The sequence below is a fragment of the Gasterosteus aculeatus genome, chromosome 11, assembly GCF_964276395.1.
Source record: "Gasterosteus aculeatus chromosome 11, fGasAcu3.hap1.1, whole genome shotgun sequence".
Taxonomy (NCBI): domain Eukaryota; kingdom Metazoa; phylum Chordata; class Actinopteri; order Perciformes; family Gasterosteidae; genus Gasterosteus; species Gasterosteus aculeatus.
Genome location: NC_135699.1, coordinates 14615126 through 14638400, shown reverse-complemented (window position 1 = coordinate 14638400; position 23275 = coordinate 14615126). Strand labels below are relative to the sequence as shown.

The 23275-nt window shown below is 45.3% G+C and overlaps 2 protein-coding genes and 1 pseudogene across 4 annotated transcripts; 1 reads left to right on the top strand and 2 right to left on the bottom strand.

Annotated features, from left to right (window-relative positions):
* Positions 1-197: 197 nt before the first annotated feature.
* Positions 198-7196, top strand: LOC120827381 (phosphoribosyl pyrophosphate synthase-associated protein 1). 2 transcript variants are annotated; one of them, XM_040190225.2, is made up of 11 exons: positions 307-830; positions 1012-1064; positions 1301-1367; positions 1448-1620; positions 1726-1841; positions 1929-1984; positions 2119-2264; positions 3072-3113; positions 4908-4978; positions 5173-5319; positions 5513-7196. In XM_040190225.2, the coding sequence occupies exons 1-11, from the start codon at positions 748-750 to the stop codon at positions 5669-5671; spliced, it is 1113 nt and encodes a 370-aa protein (XP_040046159.1). In that variant the 5' UTR covers positions 307-747; the 3' UTR covers positions 5672-7196. The 2 variants fall into 2 exon arrangements, with proteins under 2 accessions (XP_040046160.1, XP_040046159.1); XM_040190226.2 differs by lacking the exon at positions 3072-3113 and having other exon boundaries at positions 198-830.
* A 973-nt stretch (positions 7197-8169) lies between these two features.
* LOC120827384 (ras-related protein Rap-1b pseudogene) lies at positions 8170-12295 on the bottom strand (annotated as a pseudogene). Its single transcript, XR_013451341.1, has one exon. The product of XR_013451341.1 is annotated as a ras-related protein Rap-1b pseudogene (transcript).
* Positions 12296-18406: 6111 nt separating this feature from the next.
* Positions 18407-21786, bottom strand: LOC120827905 (uncharacterized). Its single transcript, XM_040191072.2, has 3 exons — positions 21608-21786; positions 19868-20182; positions 18407-19787 (listed from the first exon to the last, which is right to left on the bottom strand). The coding sequence occupies exons 1-3, from the start codon at positions 21684-21686 to the stop codon at positions 19435-19437; spliced, it is 747 nt and encodes a 248-aa protein (XP_040047006.2). The 5' UTR covers positions 21687-21786; the 3' UTR covers positions 18407-19434.
* Between the last annotated feature and the right edge of the window lie 1489 nt (positions 21787-23275).

The window sequence follows — 23275 nt, the reverse complement described above, 5'->3', positions numbered from 1 at the left end:
CTAACAGATATGAATCTAACAGATATGAATCCTAATAACGTTTCCATCTAATGTCCTTGTGAGGTCGAAGGTTTAATCTGTCTAATACTTTGAATTAGGACCAAACAACAAGGCTGCTACCTCCAGTTCTGAAAAGTAAAAGTAAAGACCATGTGAAAATGCATTGTTTCTAAAAGTCACCAAAGGGTCACTACTTTGGTTGCAAACAGAAATTGAAGCGGAAAGCCCCATGCCTCCCTTTTTACTATTAATATTATTAATAGAAGCAAGAATAATCATCTTTATTTTTATTCCTGAACTTTCTAGAAACCACACTCCCCGGGGCGGTAGGTGGCGCCGTGCACCGTAAACGTTTGAAGACTGCAGCTGAATTAAATAAGCAGAAGAAGACGAGCGCCTCATTGGACGCCTCTGGTGCTACATTACCAACGGTTATCAGCCGTTTGTCCGCAAACATCTGGACAAATTGGAGGAAGTAGGACCGCAATTGAAAAGGCCTTTGTAGCTGTGCGGTGGCTTAGTCTACGTCACACACACACACCTGAGGGTATTTTGTGTGGTTATCTCGCCCAGCGGCTAGTTGACTGCTAAATCAGAGAGCTAGCCAGCGAGCTAGCTAGCTAGCTTACTGGCTAGTTAGCTTACGGCAGCGCCATAAGAAGAAAGTGGGAAACAAACGTGCTGGCGGATCGATTTAAGGTGCCGAGGCTGCGGGTGTCTGCGGCGTAAACCACCACAGGTGCAAGAATGAATATCGCTAAAAGTGGATATCGCGTCTTTTCCGCAAACTCCTCTGTAGCGTGCACGGAGTTGGCCAAGAAGATAACAGAGTAAGCACAGCTGAGTCTTTTTTACGTTACGTGTAATTTAGTTGACTCTTTTATCCAAAGCGACTTAAAACAAGTGAATTTCAACCACAAAGATGCAGCTCTTCTTTAATGATTCATTACACGAACGAATGAATCATTAAATGTCCCGATCGGGTGCGTTACATGTGCGCTCCCTTCACAGGCGGCTGGGAGTCGAACTGGGGAAGTCGGTGGTCTTCCAGGAGTCAAACCGGGGTGAGTGGAGCGCTTCAACCCGCTGTGGATGCGCGTAGTGTACGGCGCGTAACGCAAAGCGGGAAAGTAGACCTATCTTAATTCTTCTATCGAGTCACTTAGCTGGTAAAAAGTAAGTAAAACCGTTAACTGGTTTTGATTTTGAGTAATTAACTGAACGGCCAGCTGCCACGCGGACCACCAGAAGAGCTGAGCCCCCCCCCCCCAGCGTGACCGAATTCTTTCCATCACAATAGAAACCAGAGTGGATGTGAAAGAATCCGTCCGAGGACAAACGATCTTCATCATCCAGACCATACCCAGGTGAGCTTCAGTGAGACCTTCTGGCAAGGATCTTGTATCACTATAAAGTCTAAATGTCTGCCCCCCCCCAACTTTACCAGGGATGTCAACACGGCGATCATGGAGCTGCTGGTCATGGCCTACGCGCTCAAGACGTCTTGTGCAAAGAACATCATTGGAGTCATTCCTTACTTCCCGTACAGCAAACAGTGCAAGATGAGGAAGAGGGGCTCAATAGTGAGCAAGTTGTTGGCTTCGATGCTGGCGAAAGCAGGTACGGGGGAACAACACAACTCTCTACCTGCGATCTGTGTGCTTTGTTTCTTACCTCGTCTTTGCAGGGATTCGTTTGATTTAATATTCCTTTTGTTCCCCCAAGGACTGACGCACATCATCACCATGGACCTGCACCAGAAGGAGATCCAGGGCTTCTTCAGCTTTCCCGTGGACAATTTGCGTGCTTCTCCTTTCTTGATTCAGTACATCCAAGAAGAGGTGACGAGCGCGGCGGACTGTTTGACTGCAGTCGTGGTGACCACATCAACCTGACGTGACATTGACGTTTGGCTTTGTCTTTGTCAGATTCCTGATTACAGAAACGCCATCATCGTGGCAAAGTCCCCGTCGGCAGCCAAGAGGTAGCGATGGCTAAACCTAATCATCACCTCCGTGTTAAAATAACATTTCAATGGTCTTAACATGGCCGCCGTGTGGGCTTTATTCGACGCCGGATGTTGTTTGCAATGCGTGTGCTGTGTCTGCTTGTGTCCAGGGCCCAGTCCTACGCTGAGCGCCTGCGTCTGGGCCTGGCCGTGATCCACGGCGAGGCCCAGTGCTCGGAGTCCGACATGGCCGACGGAAGACACTCGCCGCCGTGTGTGCGCAACACCACGGGACACACCGGTCTGGAGCTCCCGCGTAAGAACAAAAACACACATTCTGACCACCTCTGGCTTTTTTTTTTTTTTTTTTTGGCAGGTTGATGTTTATTACAGCAAACGTTTCCCTGCTAAATTTTCTCTGACGGTTTGGATCGCTTTTCGTGTGTGATACCGCGGTCAAATCGAGGCCGACATTTCTGATTATTCCTGCTAGTTTAACAACTCCGTGCTCAGTTCATTCACACGTGTCCGTCCTGGCGACAAACCAACACGGCTTCTTTCTGTGCTGACCTGTTTTGAGCTGACGATTCTGCTGTTCCTCACTCTCACCATCCACCATACTTCAAAAAACCCGATTTCCTGTGTTGCTGCATGTTTTAATTACAAAGATCCACTACATTGACTCATGCTGCATCCAGGCTGCAACGCCTAACCTGCCTAAATATCACGGACCCGTAGTCTGCGCCATTTCATGGCACACGGCGTCATTTATCTTTGGTGAGAAATACTAACGTTACACGTGTAGTTTTGAACATAGCTGCTGTGTTTTATTCTCGGTTAAGCAATCTCAATGGAAATATTGAATTATTGTGTCGTTGGCAAATTACTGTGAGCACAGTGTTCATTTAATTTAGCAAAAATATTTCTTGTTTTTATTCTCACCCTTGACTTTAAAAATCCTCTTACTGAACAGCAACAGATAATTGATTTAAAAAAACAAAACAAAGACAGGAGTTGTTCCGCAGCGACGTAAGAGGATTTTCCAAGTCTCGGCATCATGTGTTTGTCATGTCAAATATTTGTGCATTTTTGTGTTAACGTGGTGTTTATTTGTTGGTAATAGCAGGCAAACAACAAGCTCCGTTCCCCGGCATAGAGCTCCCAAGTACGGCCGTAAACGTAACTCCCATCTGACTCTGAAATGATTCCTCTTCAAGTGGCTCCTTGATTGGTGCATGCGTGAAAAGGGTTTTTGTTTTCGTCTTGTGGAAACGCAGTCTGGATTCTTGATTGGGGAAATTTAGGAAAAAACAAATATATGTTGGTGCTCGGGCGGTTTGCTTTTCCAATTGGAGTCCGTCCGTCCGGCGCGCGCCGCTCTTGGAGAAGCAGCTCACACGTTCTCTGCGCCGTACAAAGATTCCAGAAAGTTGTTCTACAAGACAAACCCCCCCCCCCTTTTTTTTTGGTTCTGTGGTGTTCTGATTTCTATTTGAAAAAAGCCATTAATCCAAGCAGAACCATGGCAGACATTTGTTTTGGTTAATCCTTTTTTGGTTGTTTTCCTTTATCTGTACTCATCTTGCCAATCCACACATGGTGCATCCATATCAAACCCACTCTTGAAAAGCTGGTTAACCTTTTGGTCCTAACTGCATGTGATGATGGTGATGACGAAGCATGCTTTTAAAGTTGGTGAGAAGAAACTTAACGTCTGGGATTTTGGAATGTTTTAGGAATTAGATTTAAATTCAAAATCAAGTATAGTACTTTTATTGATGGTATTTAAAACGATAAAATTGTTTTAAATTTGCTGATTTAAAATCGATTTATCTCTCTTGGGGAAACGTTGATTTAATATTCTACCCTAAACCACTTTCATGTTATCTGACCAAACGTTTCTCGGCGAGCTGTAAGCACAAGATGTCTTGCAGCACGTGTGTGTGCTCTGCCAACAACGTGGCTCTTGTTGTCTTTGGAAATGGGGCCTTGAAGCCTGAATGTGACTGCGGCAGGTTGTCTGATGCTGTGGGACTCGCGGCATTCAGCAAAGGGCTCTGCGAGGCATGCCCCCCCCCCCGCCCTCCCCCCCGACTGCTTCTCTGGACCCTTTTTTCCTTCACAATCAGCTTCACTGCCTGATTGTCTGCCGGTGGACTGTTTTCCTTGAATAGCTACATTTACATGCACAACAAAGCTGCCATTGCTGCTACTTTTTAAAATGTGTATATATAATAATGTCCTAGATCCAGTTTGGACACCTGGTGCGCTAAACAAGTCTCAGGGAAATCATGCCGCTGTGTTGTTATTGGTGGACGGGGATCCGCCCACAGTGACAAAGGACGCCGTGTAAATGGGAACAGTGAAGTCGTCGCGTGATGCGTGATGGCGGTCCAGCGGATGCAGCCCGCATCTCTCGTTGTCGGCATGTGGGACGGTGGCGGCGGCGGAGAGTTGTGTGCATGTAAAAGTAGCGTCTGCCAGCAGCGATGTGCGACTGAGGACCGACCCCAGAACATCGCTGCGCGTGTGTTCATGCAGAAGCCTCGTCAGCCACTCTGAAACAATAATGTCTGGTCCCTTTTGGTTCATATGCAGACAGCTGCCATATGCCTGCCCCAGCGTGTGCGTGTGCGTGTGTGTGTGTGTGTGTGTGTGTGTGTGTGTGTTTACATTGCTCTGATTGGGTATCCTGGGTAGAAAACCCTCATTTGATTTTGCATGTGCAGTACTAAGTTTGGCATTTGACTTAAGCCGCTGAAGCGTAGGTGGGGTACAATGGGGGGAAATAATTGAAACCGTTTTGAACTTCTTAGACTAATTCTACAAATCTATTTACTTTTTCCAATTTTCTTTTTTTCCAAAATTGCAAAAACCTTTTCTCAACCCAATTTACCCAATCTGACAGCGGTGCGCTGATCCTTTGCTTCACGTGACCCGCGGTGCTTTTCCTTCCCAGTGATGATGGCCAAGGAGAAACCTCCCATCACGGTGGTCGGAGACGTGGGCGGGAGAATCGCCATCATTGTGGTAAGATTCCCCCTCTGCAGCAGGACGGCTTTAGAAATACAACATTCATTCATGCTCCATTCATCTTGGTAGAATTAATCAAACTTTCTTTGTGTCACAAGACGGTTTAATTCACAGACAATAAAACACAGATGTTCTATTCAGTATAGCAAAATACTGGAGTTTTTTCATTCGTCTCTGCTTCCTTCTTCCAGGATGACATCATAGATGATGTGGGGGACTTTGTGGCAGCTGCCGAGATCCTGAAAGAGAGAGGAGCCTATAAGATCTACATCATGGCCACGCACGGCCTTCTGTCTGCCGACGCGCCGCGCCTCATCGAGGAGTCGGCCATCGACGAGGTGAAGACGCCTCTGCGTGTTTTATTACTTTTTTTTTAATGTATTTAAAAAAAATTAACTTAAGCACAATAAAGAGTTGATACGTCCTCCTAGTGGACGAGTTTAGAGCTGCGTTACGGTCTAACTTATCAATTGTTCAGAAAACCGTCGCTATAGCAACCTTTCTCCACTGTTGTTCCCCCCTCGCTCCCAGGTGGTGGTGACCAACACCGTCCCCCACGAGGTGCAGAAGCTGCAGTGTCCCAAAATCAAGACGGTGGACGTCAGCATGATCCTGGCCGAGGCCATCCGCCGCATCCACAACGGGGAGTCCATGGCCTACTTGTTCCGCAACATCACCGTGGACGACTAGAGGGTCAACACGCTAACGCCGTGTTTCCGTGTGCTTGTGTCAGGTTACATGTTTTGCCAAATTCATCGAAGCGCGTTTGAATAGTAAGAGTCACTCCCGACTTATTGAAGTAAAGCTAAAGGTGTGAAATGGTGTTGCAGAGGTTGAGAAATGCGTCTGGTTCTTTTTGATGAAGGAGCAAACAAACAACGCGCAGCTTTCATGCATTCTGTCATATTTGGAAAAGCGCTTCTCGCCTCGCTGCTTCTCCAACTTGAACAATAGATGCTTTGTATTTAAATCAGTGATCTGAGGTACCGCGTGACTAATGACTGAGCATCAGCTGCAAAGGGGAAGAGAACGGGACTAAAGCTCATTGATGCCTAAATTACATTTTCACGCAGCGGTTTTTGCAACGTGTTTGGTCATTTTAGGTCTGTTAAAAACGAAGGAATCGTCATTTTATATTGTATATTTTAGGGTCAGTTCCTTCCTACTTACTGGTCGAATGACCTCGAAGGATCGCTTTGGTTTCCTGCTGCTGTTCCTGTCTGGTTGCTGCTGTAACGCAACACACTTGAGTTTCAGGTCATTTCACTTCAGATGCAAATGATCAAAATGTAATGTTTCAAATGTGTGGCTCAAATAATTGAAATTGTATTTAACGACGAGGTCTTTGGGTTATTCAGAGAACCTTTTAATATTTTTGGAACGGTGGGTATTTAAGATGTAAACGCATCAAAGGTTTAACTTGTACTGAAGCAATAAGTGACTCATTAAAACTATTGTTTGCTTATTTTTTTGGATGGACTGACCCTTTGATAATATCCTCGATCCGCACTAGACAGAACACAGTGCTCATCATTAAATAGACGATGTGTACACTGACTGAATTGCATAAAATACCAAATGGTCCCGTTTGTTTGTTGTAGCCAATCAACTACAAACGAGAGGTGAACACAGCCGCTCGTCGTCTTTTTTATTTTTTTTTTGTGGATTTCAGTTTTTAAATTTTTTTTTAAAGTGCTTTGTTTAACCTCCGGCTTGGTTTTCCTCATCGTCACAGTTCTCCTGTGGTTTGCTCGTTTACTCTTGCATTGCTGGAAACTTAATTCTCCCAGCTGCAGCTTATCAAAAGTAAACCACTCAACCCGTTTGGACTCGTGTATTTAACCCCATCGCAGCGGCCGCGGTTGCATTTATGAATATAGCGGATTTAGTGGAACTATGGATTGATCTTTTCTTTTGGCCGCTCACTTCACCCCAGATAACATCATGTGCAGATTGCTGTGGCATTTTCCCGTTGAAAAGTGATGCTGCGGAGGAAATGCGTGTCTTCCTCCTCTGAGGGGCGCGTGCACAATTATTTGTTCTTGTGTTTATGAGGGTTTGTTCCAATTGTGGAGAAACGTGTCTTCCATTCAGCAGTACTGTTGGCGTTTGTCCCCGTGTGCGTCTCCCGGAGAGCGGGACGTGTCCCGTCCTGTTTTTTTGTGAAGCTCTGCAGCGTTTGTTAATGTGAATTCAAATAAAACCGTTGCCTCTCGCTGTGCCTCGTCTCCACTCCGTAAGGAACCGTTTGAAAAGTGCCGCATTTTGTACATGAGGAACTTTCTCATATTGAATTGTAGAAAAGATTCAGAACATTAATCTTGACATGCCAATTAAATCGGTCAAATACTTATTTCTGATTGGACATTTGGATTTTTAAAGGCCTACCTTTTCAGTTCCACGCGCAGCAACGCGTGTGTGGTCATCAATCAACACCCCTGATGTGACGGTCGGAGATCTTACACTTGTTCTAAGCTCCCCAGGTTCCTAAACAACACTGAGGAGCTTTGACCAAGTCTAGGAGCAGAGACCAAATCCGCCTTCGGGCGGTCCCTGAACGTAACCGATCCCCCCCCCAATATAGAGGAGCGATTTGTCTCCTGAAGCCTGTGAGGAGACGATCTGCGTCCGTCCGTGTGCCCAAACCAAGTGTTCTCGTGCTGCTTCGAGTTTAAACGGGACGCAAAGAGGAACCAGGGATCGGACGAGGGCAGCGGACTTCCTCGTCCCCCTCTGTGGAGACAATGCACCTTGTAGCTGAACTGCTTTGGAAAGAGGAAGCGCACCCTTTTTTGTCGCCCTCTCTGTGCCAGTTTGGCCTTTTGGGCTCATGAAGTGCTCTTTAGAGGACACGGAAGCGTGATGCACTAAATGAACTGATCCTTTGTGTCTATTGGCAGGTGGAGAATTTCTTACTTTCATAAACTCAGTTATTTGAATTGTGTGTAACATAAACACCGTAAGACAAAACATGATTCATGGGACTGTTTGAGCAGCGTATCTCGTTTTCTTGTCACTAGATTCAGACACTGAGGAAGTACGAATCGATTCCTCAGTTCTCTTTTTGTCTTTTTAAAAAATATTGTTTCAAAATATCTGCTTCCTTGTCTCGATGTATTGCGAACGTTCATTAAAACACAGATCAGGGAATTGACGTGTTAGACCGATACAATGAATCCATAATTTACTTTTATTTCACCAGGATTACCCATTTATTAAGGGATCATTGATCACAATGAACACCAATCACAGACATGTTGGCAAAGTGACTCAGCACTTTTAAAACTTACATTTCTGGTCAGACCAGCGCTCAAGATAACAACACCGTGTCACTTTCATCAAATACGCCATTTAATGGACAAGTTGATCCATTTGCCAACACAGAATGAATTATTATACAATTGTCGGCACACAACAATAAAAAATGTCTTACTGCTCCAAACTGACTTGTTTTGTTCTTTATTCGGGCTGCGATAACTTACTCTAAAACATACCCCGATCATTTATTTTAATCACAACATAAAAACACACACGTTTCCTTTTGGTCGGCTCAGAACCGCCCACATTAACATTCACAGTGGCTAAGATGAGCATCAATGTGACTGAAGTTATTACCAAAGGTTTTAATTTTTTTTATTTCAAATAAGCACTCCAGAAGATGATCCAATATCTCCTTGGTCTCTGGTGCTTTTATTGTGAAAATGACATTTTAATTCTCCCGCTAGGACAAAATGATTTATCAGTCGGACACACAAAGACCAAAAGACACCACCTGCAGGTATGTATTTAAAAATGTCAGTACAATAAACCCCAAGTGACACACAATAATTCACAACACAATGTTTGCAGCGCTGCTTTCAGAAGATGAACGATGTCTCTCTGTTGTTCACCTCGTAAAGCAAACCACACACACACACACACACACACACACACACACACACACACACACACACACACACACACACACACACACACACTTTGTCACCAACACGCATCACTTCACAGCTGCTGCGCATTTCTAACCCGAAACACATTTCAGTGAAAATGATGCAGCTGCTTCCTCTCTGACGCGGTTTATTGGAGCATCGTCTCATGATTTGCATCATTGGAACGGTTCAACTCTCCTCTCTGTGGGCATCTGGTTGTCATGGCAACACCGTAGCATTAGTTTGACAGACCGACGTGTTTCTCCTCAGAGTCTCTCAGCAGCCTCTTGGTATGTGCGCCCCCCCTCCTTTCTGTCTCTGCCCTCCGAGCGGCCGCGCGTCATTACGCGATGAGGCAGCTGTTGTTCTTGTTCAGAGGGGGTCTTTTGGGGCTCTCCTTGGGGATGGTCTCCCGTCTCCGGCACAGCGCCGGGCTGAACCGGCTGGGCAGGTTCGCCTGCTGGAGCAGCTCCCTGAAGGCCTCCCGCACGTTCACGTTGTCCTTGGCGGAGGACTCCAGGAAGCTGTGGTTCCACTCCAGCGCCACCGTGGACAGCGCGTCCTCGCTGGACACCCGGCGCTCGTCGTGGCGGTCCACCTTGTTGCCTATCACAACAATGGGCGTGTACTTGTCCTCTTTGACCTCCAGGATCTCGTCGCGCAGACTCTTGACCGCGTCCAGGGATGCGGGGTCGTCCACGGCGTAGACCAGGGCGAAGGCGTCGCTGCTCTGGATGGAGAGTTTGCGCATGGCGGGGAAGGAGTAGCTGCCGCTGGTGTCCATGATGTTGATGGTGACTTTGACGCCCCCCACCTCGTACTCCTTCCTGTGCAGCTCCTCCACCGTGCGCCGGTGCTTGGGTTCAAAGGTGTCTTGGAGAAAGCGCTGGATCAGGGCCGTCTTCCCAACTCCAGCCGCCCCCAGAAAGACGAGACGCACCTCGGTCTTCTCCTTCACCTCAAAGGACATGATGATTTTTTGTTTCTCTCCAAAAACAGCCCGTGGAAGCAGAGAAGTGTTTGGATGTCAGCAGGGGTTCAGTTGGATGGTGGTTGTACATGCATGTGAGCGTCCCTGCACGCCTCCGCTCTTTATTTATCTCTACACATCACCTGCCCCCTTTTCTGCTGTCAGCCAATCAGGTGAGCGCAGTGTCTCGCTCTCCCTGAGGTTGCAGCGGCCAATCACAGACGCTCGTGCCAGTCAAGAAGAGTAAAAAAAATGGATGAGAGAAGTGATTTTACTAAAAAGACCTGTGTGTGAAAGACAGTCTTCTGCTCCAGTGAGAGGTGGTGGATAATCAATACAGCCAATCGTCCATCAATCATTCATCTCCATAATACATCACCGTTGTAGTAGTTGGTTGAATGTGCAGAGACATCAACGGACTCCATCTGAAGATCTGGTGGTTTGATGGAAAGCTGCAGAGAAGCTAAAAGTTTTTGGGGAGACGGTTGTGTCAAGTGAAGAGGAATCTGGACGGTAGAGTTTATAACCACAGGCACATTTAAGCCCCAAATTTAGGAAAAAAAGAAAGTAAAAAACAACAAATTGGGCGGAACAATTAAGCTTGTCTTAAGATATTGAACCATTTCGCTTCACGTCCCCCGTAGGGAGGTTCCTCATTGTCAATCCACGCACTGCTCACATGTCCGGGTGTTCTGAGCCTCTGAAGGACGAGATGAATTCAAACCATTTTCTCCATCACCGAGCTGTCAAATGTGTGGAAAGCTTCATGCTTTCCATTCGTTTCAGACACACTTAGTTGAAAAGTAAACTGATAACACGCACATCGTCTCCTCTCGCACGCTCTCGGTTTGTCAACTGTTGCTAAGACCCCACCTGCAGTCACCCATTAGAACCCAACCGTTCGCTCAGGAGGACGCTAACTATGCTGCACACGTTGTTTCTGTTTGAAAATAAATCCCAATTCCAGCCCATTTTGCTGACGTCGCACCCGGCCGCCTTTTCGCGAGCTGCCAGCCAGCAGCAGCATCCGGGACGTCACGTGTCCCTGACCTCTGCTTCCTCCTCTCGACGGAGCTGGTCCGTGAACCGAGGCTCAAGGCCCTTGAGCCACGTGTCTCCGTCTCTCGTCACACACAGAGGGACGGGGTCTGCATGGCGGCTCGTAGGCCACAGTGCAGTGCCACTGTGTGAATGTGCACTGTGAAGGAAGGAAGTGCAGGACGTGCAAGTGGAACCTTGTCTTTTAAAGCAGCTCCAACTGGTTTTACTGGTCACTTGGGGTTAAGAGAACAATGGGAGAACACGCCGCTGCCATTTGGTGCCATTTTTTTCTTCTCAGAAAACAGCTCTGCAAAAAAAAGAGCTGCGGGACTCAATCAAAACACGAAAGTAGCAGGTTTATAAAAACCAAAATAATGAGAAACCACATCCGGATGATGAGTTTCGGTGGACTCTTGCAGGCGACCACTTTCACGATCATTTAATCGTCTGCTAAAATACTGATTTGTTTCAATTAAATGAAAATCTCAATCTAAAACTGTCACAACGGTGTCCCAAATTTCTGCAGGGAGAGATTGATTTCAATTATCTTCCATCAGACAATATTCACTCGTTATGTTTTATTTCATTCATTTTCGCTGACACGAGCTGGGCTGCCGGTCACCCCCCCCCCCCCCCCCCCCCCTCACTGGCTCCGAGGTGCTAGTTTTCTAATGATGGTTGGCTGGTAAAGGCTGGAACAAATTGTTCTCAGAGTACAAGGCTTTTTTTTATTATTATTTCGGCACAGTGGAGGGCAACCGACTCGGTTTGTGCGCTGCCCACCAATTAAAGAATAATCTTTGTAGAATAAAGGCTTCCCCTTATTGTGCGTAAGATAACCTTTACCTCAGCAGTGTTTGATCAGCAAATATTAGTTTGCGAGGATCTAAAAAGCAACAGAAGGGCTCGTCAGCAATGTGTGTCTCCGTGTGGGTTGTGTGTATTCAGCAGGGTGTGTTGGAACGAGTTGTCGATCACGCATCCATGTTGCGTTGTGACTCGGGCGACAGGCCATCCTGTCAATATGTGGCACTTGTAGTTTTGTCATTTTTGCAAAAAGGGGCTTGTACCAACTGTTAACACGAGCATGCCGACGTAAATAAACGCAGCTGTTATACGGACGCTGACCCGCCAAACGCTGCACCAAGCTGCCAAGTCATTTACTCTTTGCGGCCGAGCCAAGTGCCCAATTCAAGCACCGCACTCCGGGGTGAAGTCTGTAGGATATTAGAAACAAATATACGACCCAGTTCATAAAATGAATGAAAATGCATATAGTGCACACCAGAATACAGCCATGATTCTGAAACTGTGTAATCCATAAAGTAATGACAATATTGTAAAACTACTGTAATTCTGCAACTGTAATAGAATAATACCAATGTAGTTATGATTGTATTTGATGTAATGTAATCAACTGGAATGCATGCATGTAATACTTGAACAACAACTGATATTGACTGAGGGTCATTCGAAATCCGAGTTACAGTACATTGAACTCACCAGAAGACCACTCCCAGAGGTGTGGACACTGACTTTCACACCTTTAAGCATTGGTATAAATACCTGTAGGAACCATTGTTCTAGAGTTCACTGGTGGAGGCGACAGACGGGCACTAGGGATGGTCAAAGGACTGACCTGGGGCCTGTTGGTCGCTGAGACCAGCGGCTCCTCAGCGGAGATGTTCTTTTTACCACAACACCATCTCCTTTATTAAATACATTTGATTTTAACCTTTCGATCAGCGAGGACCTCTGTCCGTCCGGCGTTTCTTCATTTTTGAACACAACAAGTCTGAACCACGCGGCTTGTTTGCCGACGGATGAAATGTGAGGTGGATTTCCTAAGTGGGCTATTATTCCCATTCACTGGAGCACAAATGACTATTTACACGATCCGGAGCTCATCCCGTGAAGCACAGACCCTTCTTTTTGTGCACGGACCACGAAAGCTCCCTGACACCGGCCCACTAATTTCTCCTGATCCGTTCTTTTCATGCAGGGGCTTTGTGACTTTGAGAGCGCGCGCATGCACGCCACTCTAATGAGTGCGCGCGTTCCAAGCGCCTCCTCCCTCTTAAATTGGCCGACACGTCCCCTGATATTTGGCCATTTGGCTCCGGGACACCATGTCCTGGATAAGAGGTGGTGGTGGGGGCTGAAGCAACAACATGCAGCCAGCAGTGTGGTCACCTCGCTGCAGCAGAAGCTGTTCTTTCCATTGGGGAGGCATTAGTTGTTTTCGTTTAAAAGGTTCTGCCTGTGCATGCGCGCATGTGTGTGTGTGTGTGTGTGTGTGTGTGTGTGTGTGTGTGTGCTTGTAGTTAATTCTAAATGAAGATATTAACCTTTAGGGCACACCCACGCCAGTCATGTAACACGTTTATTTATTTTATCTCTCCAATAAAGCTTGACGTCAACAGATTATGATGTGACAAAAACAAGGTAAACGTCCGAATTAACTCCTCTTCACGTTTCAGAATGATGGGTGAGTAATGGACACCCAAACCTCGTCCCCCTTAGTTACTGTTGCTACACCTGGTCAACACCCCGTTTCTCTCACATTGATGATGGTGGCAGATTTTACTCTCTAAATTTGCAGTAACATAAAAAAAAAAAAATTATTTAAAAAAAGTATTATTATTATATTAAATGAATTATAGAATTATTATTATAATAAATAATAATTTAATAAAGCAGGCTTTTCATTTCAGGCCCACTGTCACCACCTTTGAGCTAAAACCTGGACGCAAACGTCTTGCAGCAGAGCAGACGAAGACCCATTTTTTCAAATCTGGTCCTCGTCCCGTTGTTTTTGCAAAGGCGATCAAAACAAACATCCCCACCCAAACTGTATGCTGAGCACAGGACTTGACGCACCCACGTGCGCATGAACATGTGGCAAAATCCAAAGCGCTCTGGGCCAAGTTGTGGTTGCTAAGTAATTATTGGCGGTTGGTGTGGAGGGTTCAGCGAACTGACCTTGGTGAAAAATCATTTTTTAAATCCTCGAACCAAACCTAAAGCGCCAGCGGGTGAGAACCAAGGCGGCTGCACGGCATACCAAGTGGTTTCCCCCCACTCTGTGCTTTTCGATTAGCGCCACCAGCCCAACAACAATGGTGTCACGCCTAATTGTTATGATACCGTTCAATAGAATCAACACTTTTTCTCCGGACACCAAATTGGAATTTAATCGTGTTCAGAGGTTCAGACGCTGGTAACATTTTAGTCTCGCGTGTAACGGAAGAAAAAATGTCCCTTCTTTTGAGTTCCATCTCCGTTACCAGTTAAAACAGCATGAGCGCCATATGCAAATGAGCGTAGCATTAGCATAAAACTAGCTGCGGGGAGGATAACCTGCTCCTGAGAGAGATAAAGAGAGAGCGAGAGAGTAGAGATAAAGAGAGAGAGAGAGAGAGAGAGAAGTAAAGAGTATTCGGTTTGTCAAACAGTAACGACATTCAGTCCTCTGGTTCCATTCGTTTTCTCACAGATGTTCACAGAAGGTTTCTACTTTATTTACATTTCTAATCTACATGTTAATATACATAAATTAGAGTACCACCGTAATTATTTTTTAATCTGCGTTCAAATTCCGTCACAGGAAGTGAGCTCAATCACATTGTGCAACCGCTGACGTTCATGGATTGTTTTTAAAGGTGGTGTCAAACCTCAGTCACGCACGCTTTGCTCATTCCTCTTACTCATTCGTTTTTGCTCCCTCGTGTTGGTGTAGGCGCTTGGTTTTACGCAATCGTGTGTTGAATATGATCCCACGGGAAATAAAATTGTTTGTTTGTAAAAAAAAAAATGTGTCTCTTAGCGGACATTTTCCTCCGATTCAGCCATCAGCTACATGGATATGAGAAGATCCTAAACGGCTCCAAGAAGACACACCGAAAGCCCCCTGTGTAGGTTCAATGGCGCATATATGCAGTTACATGTGTTTAAAATCATCCAGACAGAATCCTGCGATGAAATGGAAGCCTGGTTTCTTATACACCTGCATGACATTATTGTACAGTGTCACAGCAGCGGGTTTTTCCTCACATTGACATTTCCACCCCTCCCGGTGCACAACAAGCTGTCCGGGGCCCCCGGGGCCGGTGGTAACCATGTAGGAATAGATAAACAAGCATAAGCTGGATCAATTTGACCGACCTAAAGAGACAGCAGCGGTTTGCGCGGTGGCCTGTGGATGCCAGAAATAATTCACATTTCTGAAAACACACATGCACACGACGTGTAACACTCGTCTGCCATTTTCTTCAGTCCACCTTTGACTCCCGTTGCCTTTTCAGTGCAGTTCTTTCCTGAAATGGATGTTTTATTTTCATAAAAATCGTGCTGGGAGCTGGTGACGGAGACAGACGATGGCGGTTCTGTGAAGTTATTAGATCATTGACAACTTATGCAAACATGCTACGTTCGGGGAAATTGAGTATTAAGTCCCACGGGGAGAATTACTTCATAGACGTCTCTTTGTTTTCCATCTCTGTGCAAGCCAGACACATTATCTAATCTAAGTACTTTGGTTTGTGCCTTTTTCAAGGTTTACTCCTTCTTCAACCACTTTATACCTCCGGGCACCAAACAAGGTTACATACGAATCCCCTGGACTGAGATGAAGACGGTATTTCTGTCCTATCATTTTATTCTACAATGTTTCGGAACAAAAAAAACAATGATTATGTTTCACCATCAAGTAATAATACTGAATAGCTGCTGCTTTGAATAAACACACAGGCTTGTAAACCGAATTCTAATTGTATTTATTTAGCTAGAACAAGCCAGAAAAGTAGCTACTGCCAAAATGGGAATTCAATAAACATTAAAAAATGTACATTTTAAATATCTTGAACATCTGACCGCAAAGAAAGAGTTTGAGAAGACGCGGTGACGCTGTGGGACTCATCTGGTTCCATCTGCTGGCAGCAGACGTTGAGCTCGCCAGATTAAACGGGACATCAACAAAAAAACTTTCATGATGATAATTCACAAGTAGAAATTGCTCGTGTAATTTACACAATCAATGACGTGATCTATTTTTTAGTTTGAGCTGTGACCTTCAGCCTGGATCCTCTGTGGAGCTCCTGACCTTTGGCTCAATCAGGTGTAGAGCGCAGACACACACACACACACACACACACACACACACACACACACACACACACACACACACACACACACACACACACACACACATTATAACATGGTGTAAAAAAGTAAATGTCAATGAAAGGAAATATGATAAAAACAATGCATTTGATGAAATATAAAAAGTAGTGGTTATAGTTGATAAATAAACAACACCAAAACAACAAGCCAATATACTGCAACCTAATCAGACATAATAAGATTCTTTTCCCTTCTTTTGTTTGTCATCAGGATTAATGATTATTATTGGAAAACAGCCAACTGCAATTAGAAGATATCAACTGTTGTATCTTTAGGCATAATTGTTATAAAATATCGATGTTTGTAACAGACAAACTTATTTATGGCTTTTCAAAATACTAATGAGAGTCCAAGGGAAATTAAATGTTGCACTTGACTAGCATTCGATTGCTGTGTTTATTCTTATCTGTGTCCTGCACCGCTGAATATTAGTAAAAGCTAAAATGAAAAAAGATTGCATTCATTTTCATAGAGGTAGATTTGTTTATTTGGTTCATCATTAGCTGTTCCCATGGCGACGGAGCCTCGGTTCCTCGGGTCTGTACCAAACATGTGGGCTCCAAACCGCATATACTCACCTTTCCACTGACAATCCCCTCACACCCAGAACGGCACAAATACATCAACGTCAAGATGTGAAAGACCACATCTCAGGCTGGATCAACTTGAGGCGCAAATATTGCAAATAAAGTTAAAATAAAACATGTTTTGAATTTGATGGAAACGTTAATGGAACTGTTTTACTACTAGACGATTCCTTCCTGGTTTCCACATCTTCCCCCGCGCTGCACACCGTGTGAGTGCGTACAGTGAGCGTTGTGGACGCAGTGTGCGTTTAGATCCACGGATGGAGAAATGCAGATGATCAGAGCCTCGACAACCGCTTACATAAATAAATTGGCAGGTTGTATAAGTGCTCAATTTGTGATGCTGGATGGTTTTGATTGTGCTCGTGTGGCACCTTTGCTGATTTGTTCTTCCCACATAAACGTGTGTCAGTGTGGTAGATAATCTGTCTATAATGATACGGGTGCCTTTCAGCTGGAAGATGAAATGAAAAGAGAATTTCTTTTTTTCCTACTTTTTGTTGAATGGGTTCATTAACAAGCGCAACAGGGTTTAGAAAAAGAGAAAAGTTGGACATTGTTGTGTTCGACAGAACAAAGGCTGCGGGAGGACAAAGGGGAACGACATGTTGCACATATGCAGACGTTCCTCATGTCTTCCTTTCTCCTCTTGTAACTAGCGGATGCAGTCTGCTGCGCGAATGGCACACAGGATTCAGGTTGTTCCGTTTGTCAAGTTCCACGTACATTTCTGCAGACAGAAGACCTTTCTCTCTCGTCTGGATTCACGTCACGTAGACGGAAGCTGCCCAGGTATTCGTGCCGTGGGAGTGCAACTTGTGTTTCTCACATTTTTAATTGTTCAGCTGCACTCGGTTTCCTGTTCGTATTTAACGGATGGAATCACGCGAGCTTTGTCCCATGAAGGCCTTTCTCGTCAGGAGGGCTGCACTTGTTATGCATCACAGCAGAGAACGTCACGTTTGAGTGACAGGTTATGAGGAAACAGGCGGTGCATAAGTAAAATAACCAGTTGCTTCGCATTTAGTAATAATAGTTCACTTCCTACTTTCAAGGCTGTGCGACCATCAGTACCTGCCAAACCTGCACGCAGAGATAAAGGCAACGAAAGGCTTCAGCAGCTGAAGTTCACCAAGGCAACAGTGTTTCATCAGCTCAACACCGTTGTCTTTGTAGTCCCGAAGGCTGAAGGAGTTCAAACATCTGGATTTTCTTTGACAGTCTACAGTGTTATTTGGGTCGGCTTTGATACTGCTGGTAATAAACCTCAACGAGCATAGACTTGGGTTTTTTTTCAGTGTCCCGGCTGAATCACCGTTGATCTGCAGTCAATCCCAATGGTGTTGCTGCTCTACTGGAGAGAATCATTGAGTGTCTCCTCTGTGTTCCGTCCTTATTAGCTAACCTGCCGTGTGCATCTGTCCCTCCACAGGGCCGCTCGCTCCGGTAGCCCGGTTCTCCTACTCAAAGCCTCCGGGGGAAGGAGGTCTTGTGTGTTTGGCTGCGCGCAGCACGAGCAGCTTGGAGGAGCATTTGCTCTTGGAGGTTAATCTCAGGTTTGTCTTGGTGGCTTTGTTCCTGTTCATGTTTCTACTGTGACGCAAACACACGGGAGAGAAAGTGATTGTGTAATAAAAGACCTGCACATGTCCTCGCTTGTTCTCTCACATGCCGATTGGCAAAACTTACCTTCATTTTGTCACTAATGCGAGAGACTCTATTTGGTCTTTTGAGTTTATTTCAGTTTCACAAACAAAGAAATGGGTACTGGTACAATAAATGTTTGACCCAAAACCTGGGTGTCATGTAAATGTTGCATCACAAAGCAAATGTCAACACACTCAATACTGAAATACAAAAGCATCTTACAACAACAGCAACTTTGCTACAAACACAAAATAGTTCAACAAACAAACTGCGTTCTTCGTGACTGATGGCCTGAAGGTCTAAATATCTGTACGGTAAACAGATGTGCAACTCTTTCCAGACACACAACATGTAGCTGGAAGAGGAACCTAACTTTTAGGAACACAACATACAAACATGAACGATGTGTCTCCGTTTTCACGGATAAAATTCATCACATTTAATACTTGTATGCAGCATAACTACAAAGCATATTTTAAAAAAGGGGGTAATGATCTACGACAGTGTTTGTATTTTTCAGAAAACGGACCAAAGTCATTTGAAGCGTTTACAATGGATAAGGTGCGTAGAGGCAGTAAAGTGACCGTTCTGCACGGGAGGACTGCCTCCTTCTGGCCACCTGGAGGAACTGAAGGTTTAATACCCATGGCTTTTTACACTTTTTTGCCCAGGGAGCAGTTAGGGGTTAGGTGTCTTGCTCAGGGACACTACAACATGGGGCAGCCGGGGCCCGAACCGTCAACCTTGTGGTTGCAAGCGCACCCTGTCTACCCTTAAATTGTTAACACTTCACACGACACTGAAGAGCTTGGAACAATATGAACACCAGCTTAGAGTTACTTTGACTCTAAGTACTAATAATGAACAATATGATCACGACAATATTCAAAGCATTTTCAAAATGTTTCACGATTACTGCGACATTCTGCAACACTGTGTATCGACATTTAAAAAAAATATTTCTTGATAACAAATCATAATGTGCTGTAATCGAGCACTGTTATGAGTTGAGTAACACGTGTTGCTTAAGGTTTCCCTTTGGAATAAATGCCCACTAAATGGCAGATCTCAGCAACAAGTGCAGCCTCACATCCCTGTTCGTCATATTACACTTTTCATCATTGCCACCGCCGCGCAGGCCCACGCCAGATGCACCGCGCTTCCCGAGGACCTCTGCTTCCCGACCCAAGGCAGCTCCTGACTAGAGAGCTCCTTCCCGGCCGAGGGGATCCACAGCGAGCACTTATACGGCTCATTCGACTCCCCTTTCCTTGCCTCTATCGTGCTCGAGACAGTGTACCGTCCACGCGGGTCCATCTCCTCCCGTGTGCTTGCTGGCTGTGTGAGCGGAAGGCCTCCCTGGGACCAGCTGATGGAGCCAATGGGATAAACTCCACTGAACCAGCACTGGGCATGGGACTCATTCATCGAGGAGCCGGGGGTCCCCATGCAGTCTGTAAAGAACAAGGACTGAGACGAAGGGAAGAACGCGGCAAAAAGACACCCGTGGGAGAAAGAAAGAGCTGCAGCTCACCTTGTACCGTGACCATGGTGGTGGAGGACTTTGCTCCGTGGTTGGCGCGTACTTTGCAGAAGTATTTGCCCTGGTGGACCGGCATCACGTCATAGAGGGTCAGCGTGAGTTTGTGGTCTTGAGTGGCGCTTTCACACGCGGCCCCGGAATCGGGTCGGCCGTGTTCGTGAGGACACATACTTTCGTTCTTTGCCAGCCAGGAAAATGAGATGATATTCAACTGGTCTGAGGCGCTGACTTCACACGGGAGCGTCAGATTCTCTCCACATGTAGCCACCACGTGGGGGATTGTCTTCAGCTCCAGGCCGCGGCTCACTGAGTTATCAGAGAAACAGAGAATCTGAAAACAGAATCTGAGGATTTACCGCTAACATTGTGTTATCTACATAGTTATCGTTTGTTATTCAATGGTCAATATTGTGTTCAGGGTTAAACTAATGTTAGTCGTGGGAAAACGTATTCTGATCTGACCTTTTGTCCCTTTGATACCTTTCATTTAGAGGTTGGGTTAAGAATAGTGAGACATTTTGGGCAATATACATGATCACTTTAGGGACAAAAGCCAGATAACAAGAGTAAAGTTGCCACCCATATTGCCCGCAGTTGGCTGGGATGGATTCAACCCCCCCAGTGACCCTGTATGCAGGATAAGCGGTTTGACAATGGATGGATGGATGGAGTTGCCACCCAACGTGAGGGGGGGGAGGGGGGATTATTTGCATGGGATGCTGCATTGAAAACAACTCGGAAAATAGGGGACAAACCCTGTCCCGTATTTATTCAAACCGCGACGCGCTATTTTATTCTCAAATACGGGACTAATCCGTATTTTAGCGGACGGGTGGCAACCTTAAAGAAGAGTAACCTCACTCTAGGTAGCTTAGCTTAGCACAAAGCCTGGGATCAGGAGCGACGGGGACGCATGGAGGAGAGTGAGGTGCGGCGGGAAACCGCAGGGTTGGTTGGAGCAAGACACTCAACCCCCCCCCCGGGGGCACTACAAACTGCTCCCCCAGCAAATGTAAAAGCTGTGGGTTAAAAATGCAATGTACGGATTTGGATAAAAGCATCAGCTAATCAATCCACCTACCAGCAGCTCTAAAACTCACTTTGTTTCATCTGTTCCGAACCCAAAAAACGACTGAGTAATTATAACCATGTGTTTTGATACGAAAATGATATTAAACCGAACATTATTCATAAGTATGCAGTGTTATAAATACATATCTGACGTTTATAACAAGCCAAACCGTTTAAAAAAAGGGTTGAAGTTATGGTTATTAAACTAGTATATGTATCACTACCAACACAATGTCACTCTAGTTAGCTTAGCTTAGCAAAAGACTGGGATCAGGAAGAAACTAGAGCTAGAGACAATAGAGCGGGTCACATGTTGGACTATTATCAGGAAGAACCGTGCTTGGCTTAGTTATGGTGAAGTCGCTGTAGCAACATATCTACTGTACCTGCGTGATGGTATTATTGATCCAAGCCTCAGCAACATATCACATGTTAAATTCAGGAAAGGGGGTTTCCCACAAACAAGAGAAGGTTGAAGAATCAGGATTTACACTGAAACACCTCGAGGTCTCACTTTTCTCTCAAAGTACTTAAAACACAATACAGCGTACAACCTTTACACAACGACTCTGCTTAAGCTGTACATCCTTCAAACAGGAAAAGATATTAAAGATACAGATATATAGATAAGGTTTCTTTCTGCACAAAGAAAAACCTCACCAGCAATGAGCCCGAGGATGGAAACCCATCTAGAAACACGCAGCGTCGTCACGTCGCAGGAGAAGCCCATCATCTGCATGGGAGTCAACAGCAAATGAGATGAACCAGACAAAAGGCTGAAGATACAACCGAGAAGAGGAACGCACACTGAGCAGACCTCAGGCGCTCTCGGTCGTGGGACGTCAGGTCCTGACTTGAGCAGACGTGCCATTGGAATGTTGGAGCAAGAAAAAAACTTTCTGGCCTGCTTCACTGGATTCTCACTATCCACCACTTTCATTTACGAATGTAGGTTTGAACCTTCATAACCCTTTGTTCGATTATGCCTTGATGCATCTTTTTATTTCATTTCATTTTTTGGCTCCAAAGGTAATTTTGTTCGTGAGCAGTGAAGCGAGAAGAGAGAAATGCGAGCCTCGATGAAAAGCTCTCATTGATGTGTCAATGAAATATAAATGAACTGATCAGCACTGTTTTGGTCCGCAACGGGATTGAAAAAAAACGTTTAGAACTGTTTCCTGTTATAGCACACGTAAAACAGGTTCAAAGTGAGTCCCTTTAGACTTAATCAAGATATTGCATAGAGCCAAATCACACACTGACAATATTTCCCATGAACCCACTTTAAAGAGTTATACCAGTGATTTAAGGCTCCAGCTTCTCTCTGTCTTGCCACAATGCTTCTTGATAATAATCCACTAGACTTGTACTGCACGGATACACCGACTCCTGTCAATCATCCACTAAGTGTTGATTCTCTTGTGAGGTGCTTTGAGTGCAGGTACAGGCCCCCACGTGTACCACACCTCAATACTGTGCACTCACTGGGTGACTGTTGTCTGAACAATTCATCGGTAAATCAATCAAAATAAGACAGTGTGTATTTTATTGATTTATTACGTAAATCTGAAAGCCCCTTGCAGAGGGAGGAGTTATGCAGGAAGACACTGCTGCGAATTCAATGCAACTGAGTGTTGATGGAACGGTATAAATGCACATTGAGCACCAACATGAGAGCGTTACAAGTGCAGTACCATCTCTCCCGGTTCCATTAATGGTTGCCCAGGACATTTATGGCAGGGTAAAGCAGGTGATCTATCTATGAGCAGTCCGATATCTGCTGGCTGAGCTCCTCTGTGGGATATAACTCATCATGTAAAGCTTGTGAGAGCAGCAGGCCGCAGAGGGAGAAGTAAGGAGTTTAAAAGTGCTTTTCCCTCTCTACTAAAAGACACATCTCTATGGAGATGTTTGTTTTCTTGGCTTCCCAGCGGGAGAGCGCACTCAACACATCGTCCGCCGCAGACTGAAAACTCATCTGTTCAGAGTGTCCCCGAGGCCTATAAAATGCAACAAATGCTTTTTTTTAATGCAAAAACTGGTGTGGGATAACATGTGGGCAGACGTGTTTCAACAGCTTCTCAGTCAGAGCAGGTTGTGCCGACATGCCCCTACAAGTAAAAGCAGTTAAAATTTCTACTGCGTAATTTGTGGATAATCATAGAGAGCTCCTTCCCGGCCGAGGGGATCCACAGTGAGCAGTGAGCAGGAACAGTGATCATAATTTTGTGTGACAGTAACAACACTTGATAGTGAAAAACTTTTGGTCGTATTTAAATAAAACTTGCTTCAGGTGCAGCATTTGGACAAAGAAGAACTCACTAAAAG

Excerpts from the sequence above, each read along its gene's own strand:
- LOC120827381 (XM_040190225.2), top strand. The coding sequence starts at position 748 with ATGAATATCGCTAAAAGTGGATATCGCGTCTTTTCCGCAAACTCCTCT. Across the intron at positions 1,065-1,300 it reads CTTCCAGGAGTCAAACCGGG|AAACCAGAGTGGATGTGAAA; the intron begins GTGAGTGGAGCG and ends CCATCACAATAG. Across the intron at positions 1,842-1,928 it reads TTCAGTACATCCAAGAAGAG|ATTCCTGATTACAGAAACGC; the intron begins GTGACGAGCGCG and ends TGTCTTTGTCAG.
- LOC120827905 (XM_040191072.2), bottom strand. The coding sequence starts at position 21,686 with ATGCAGATGATGGGCTTCTCCTGCGACGTGACGACGCTGCGTGTTTCT. Across the intron at positions 20,183-21,607 it reads CATCCTCGGGCTCATTGCTG|TGAGCCGCGGCCTGGAGCTG; the intron begins GTGAGGTTTTTC and ends CTGATAACTCAG. Across the intron at positions 19,788-19,867 it reads CACCATGGTCACGGTACAAG|ACTGCATGGGGACCCCCGGC; the intron begins GTGAGCTGCAGC and ends TGTTCTTTACAG.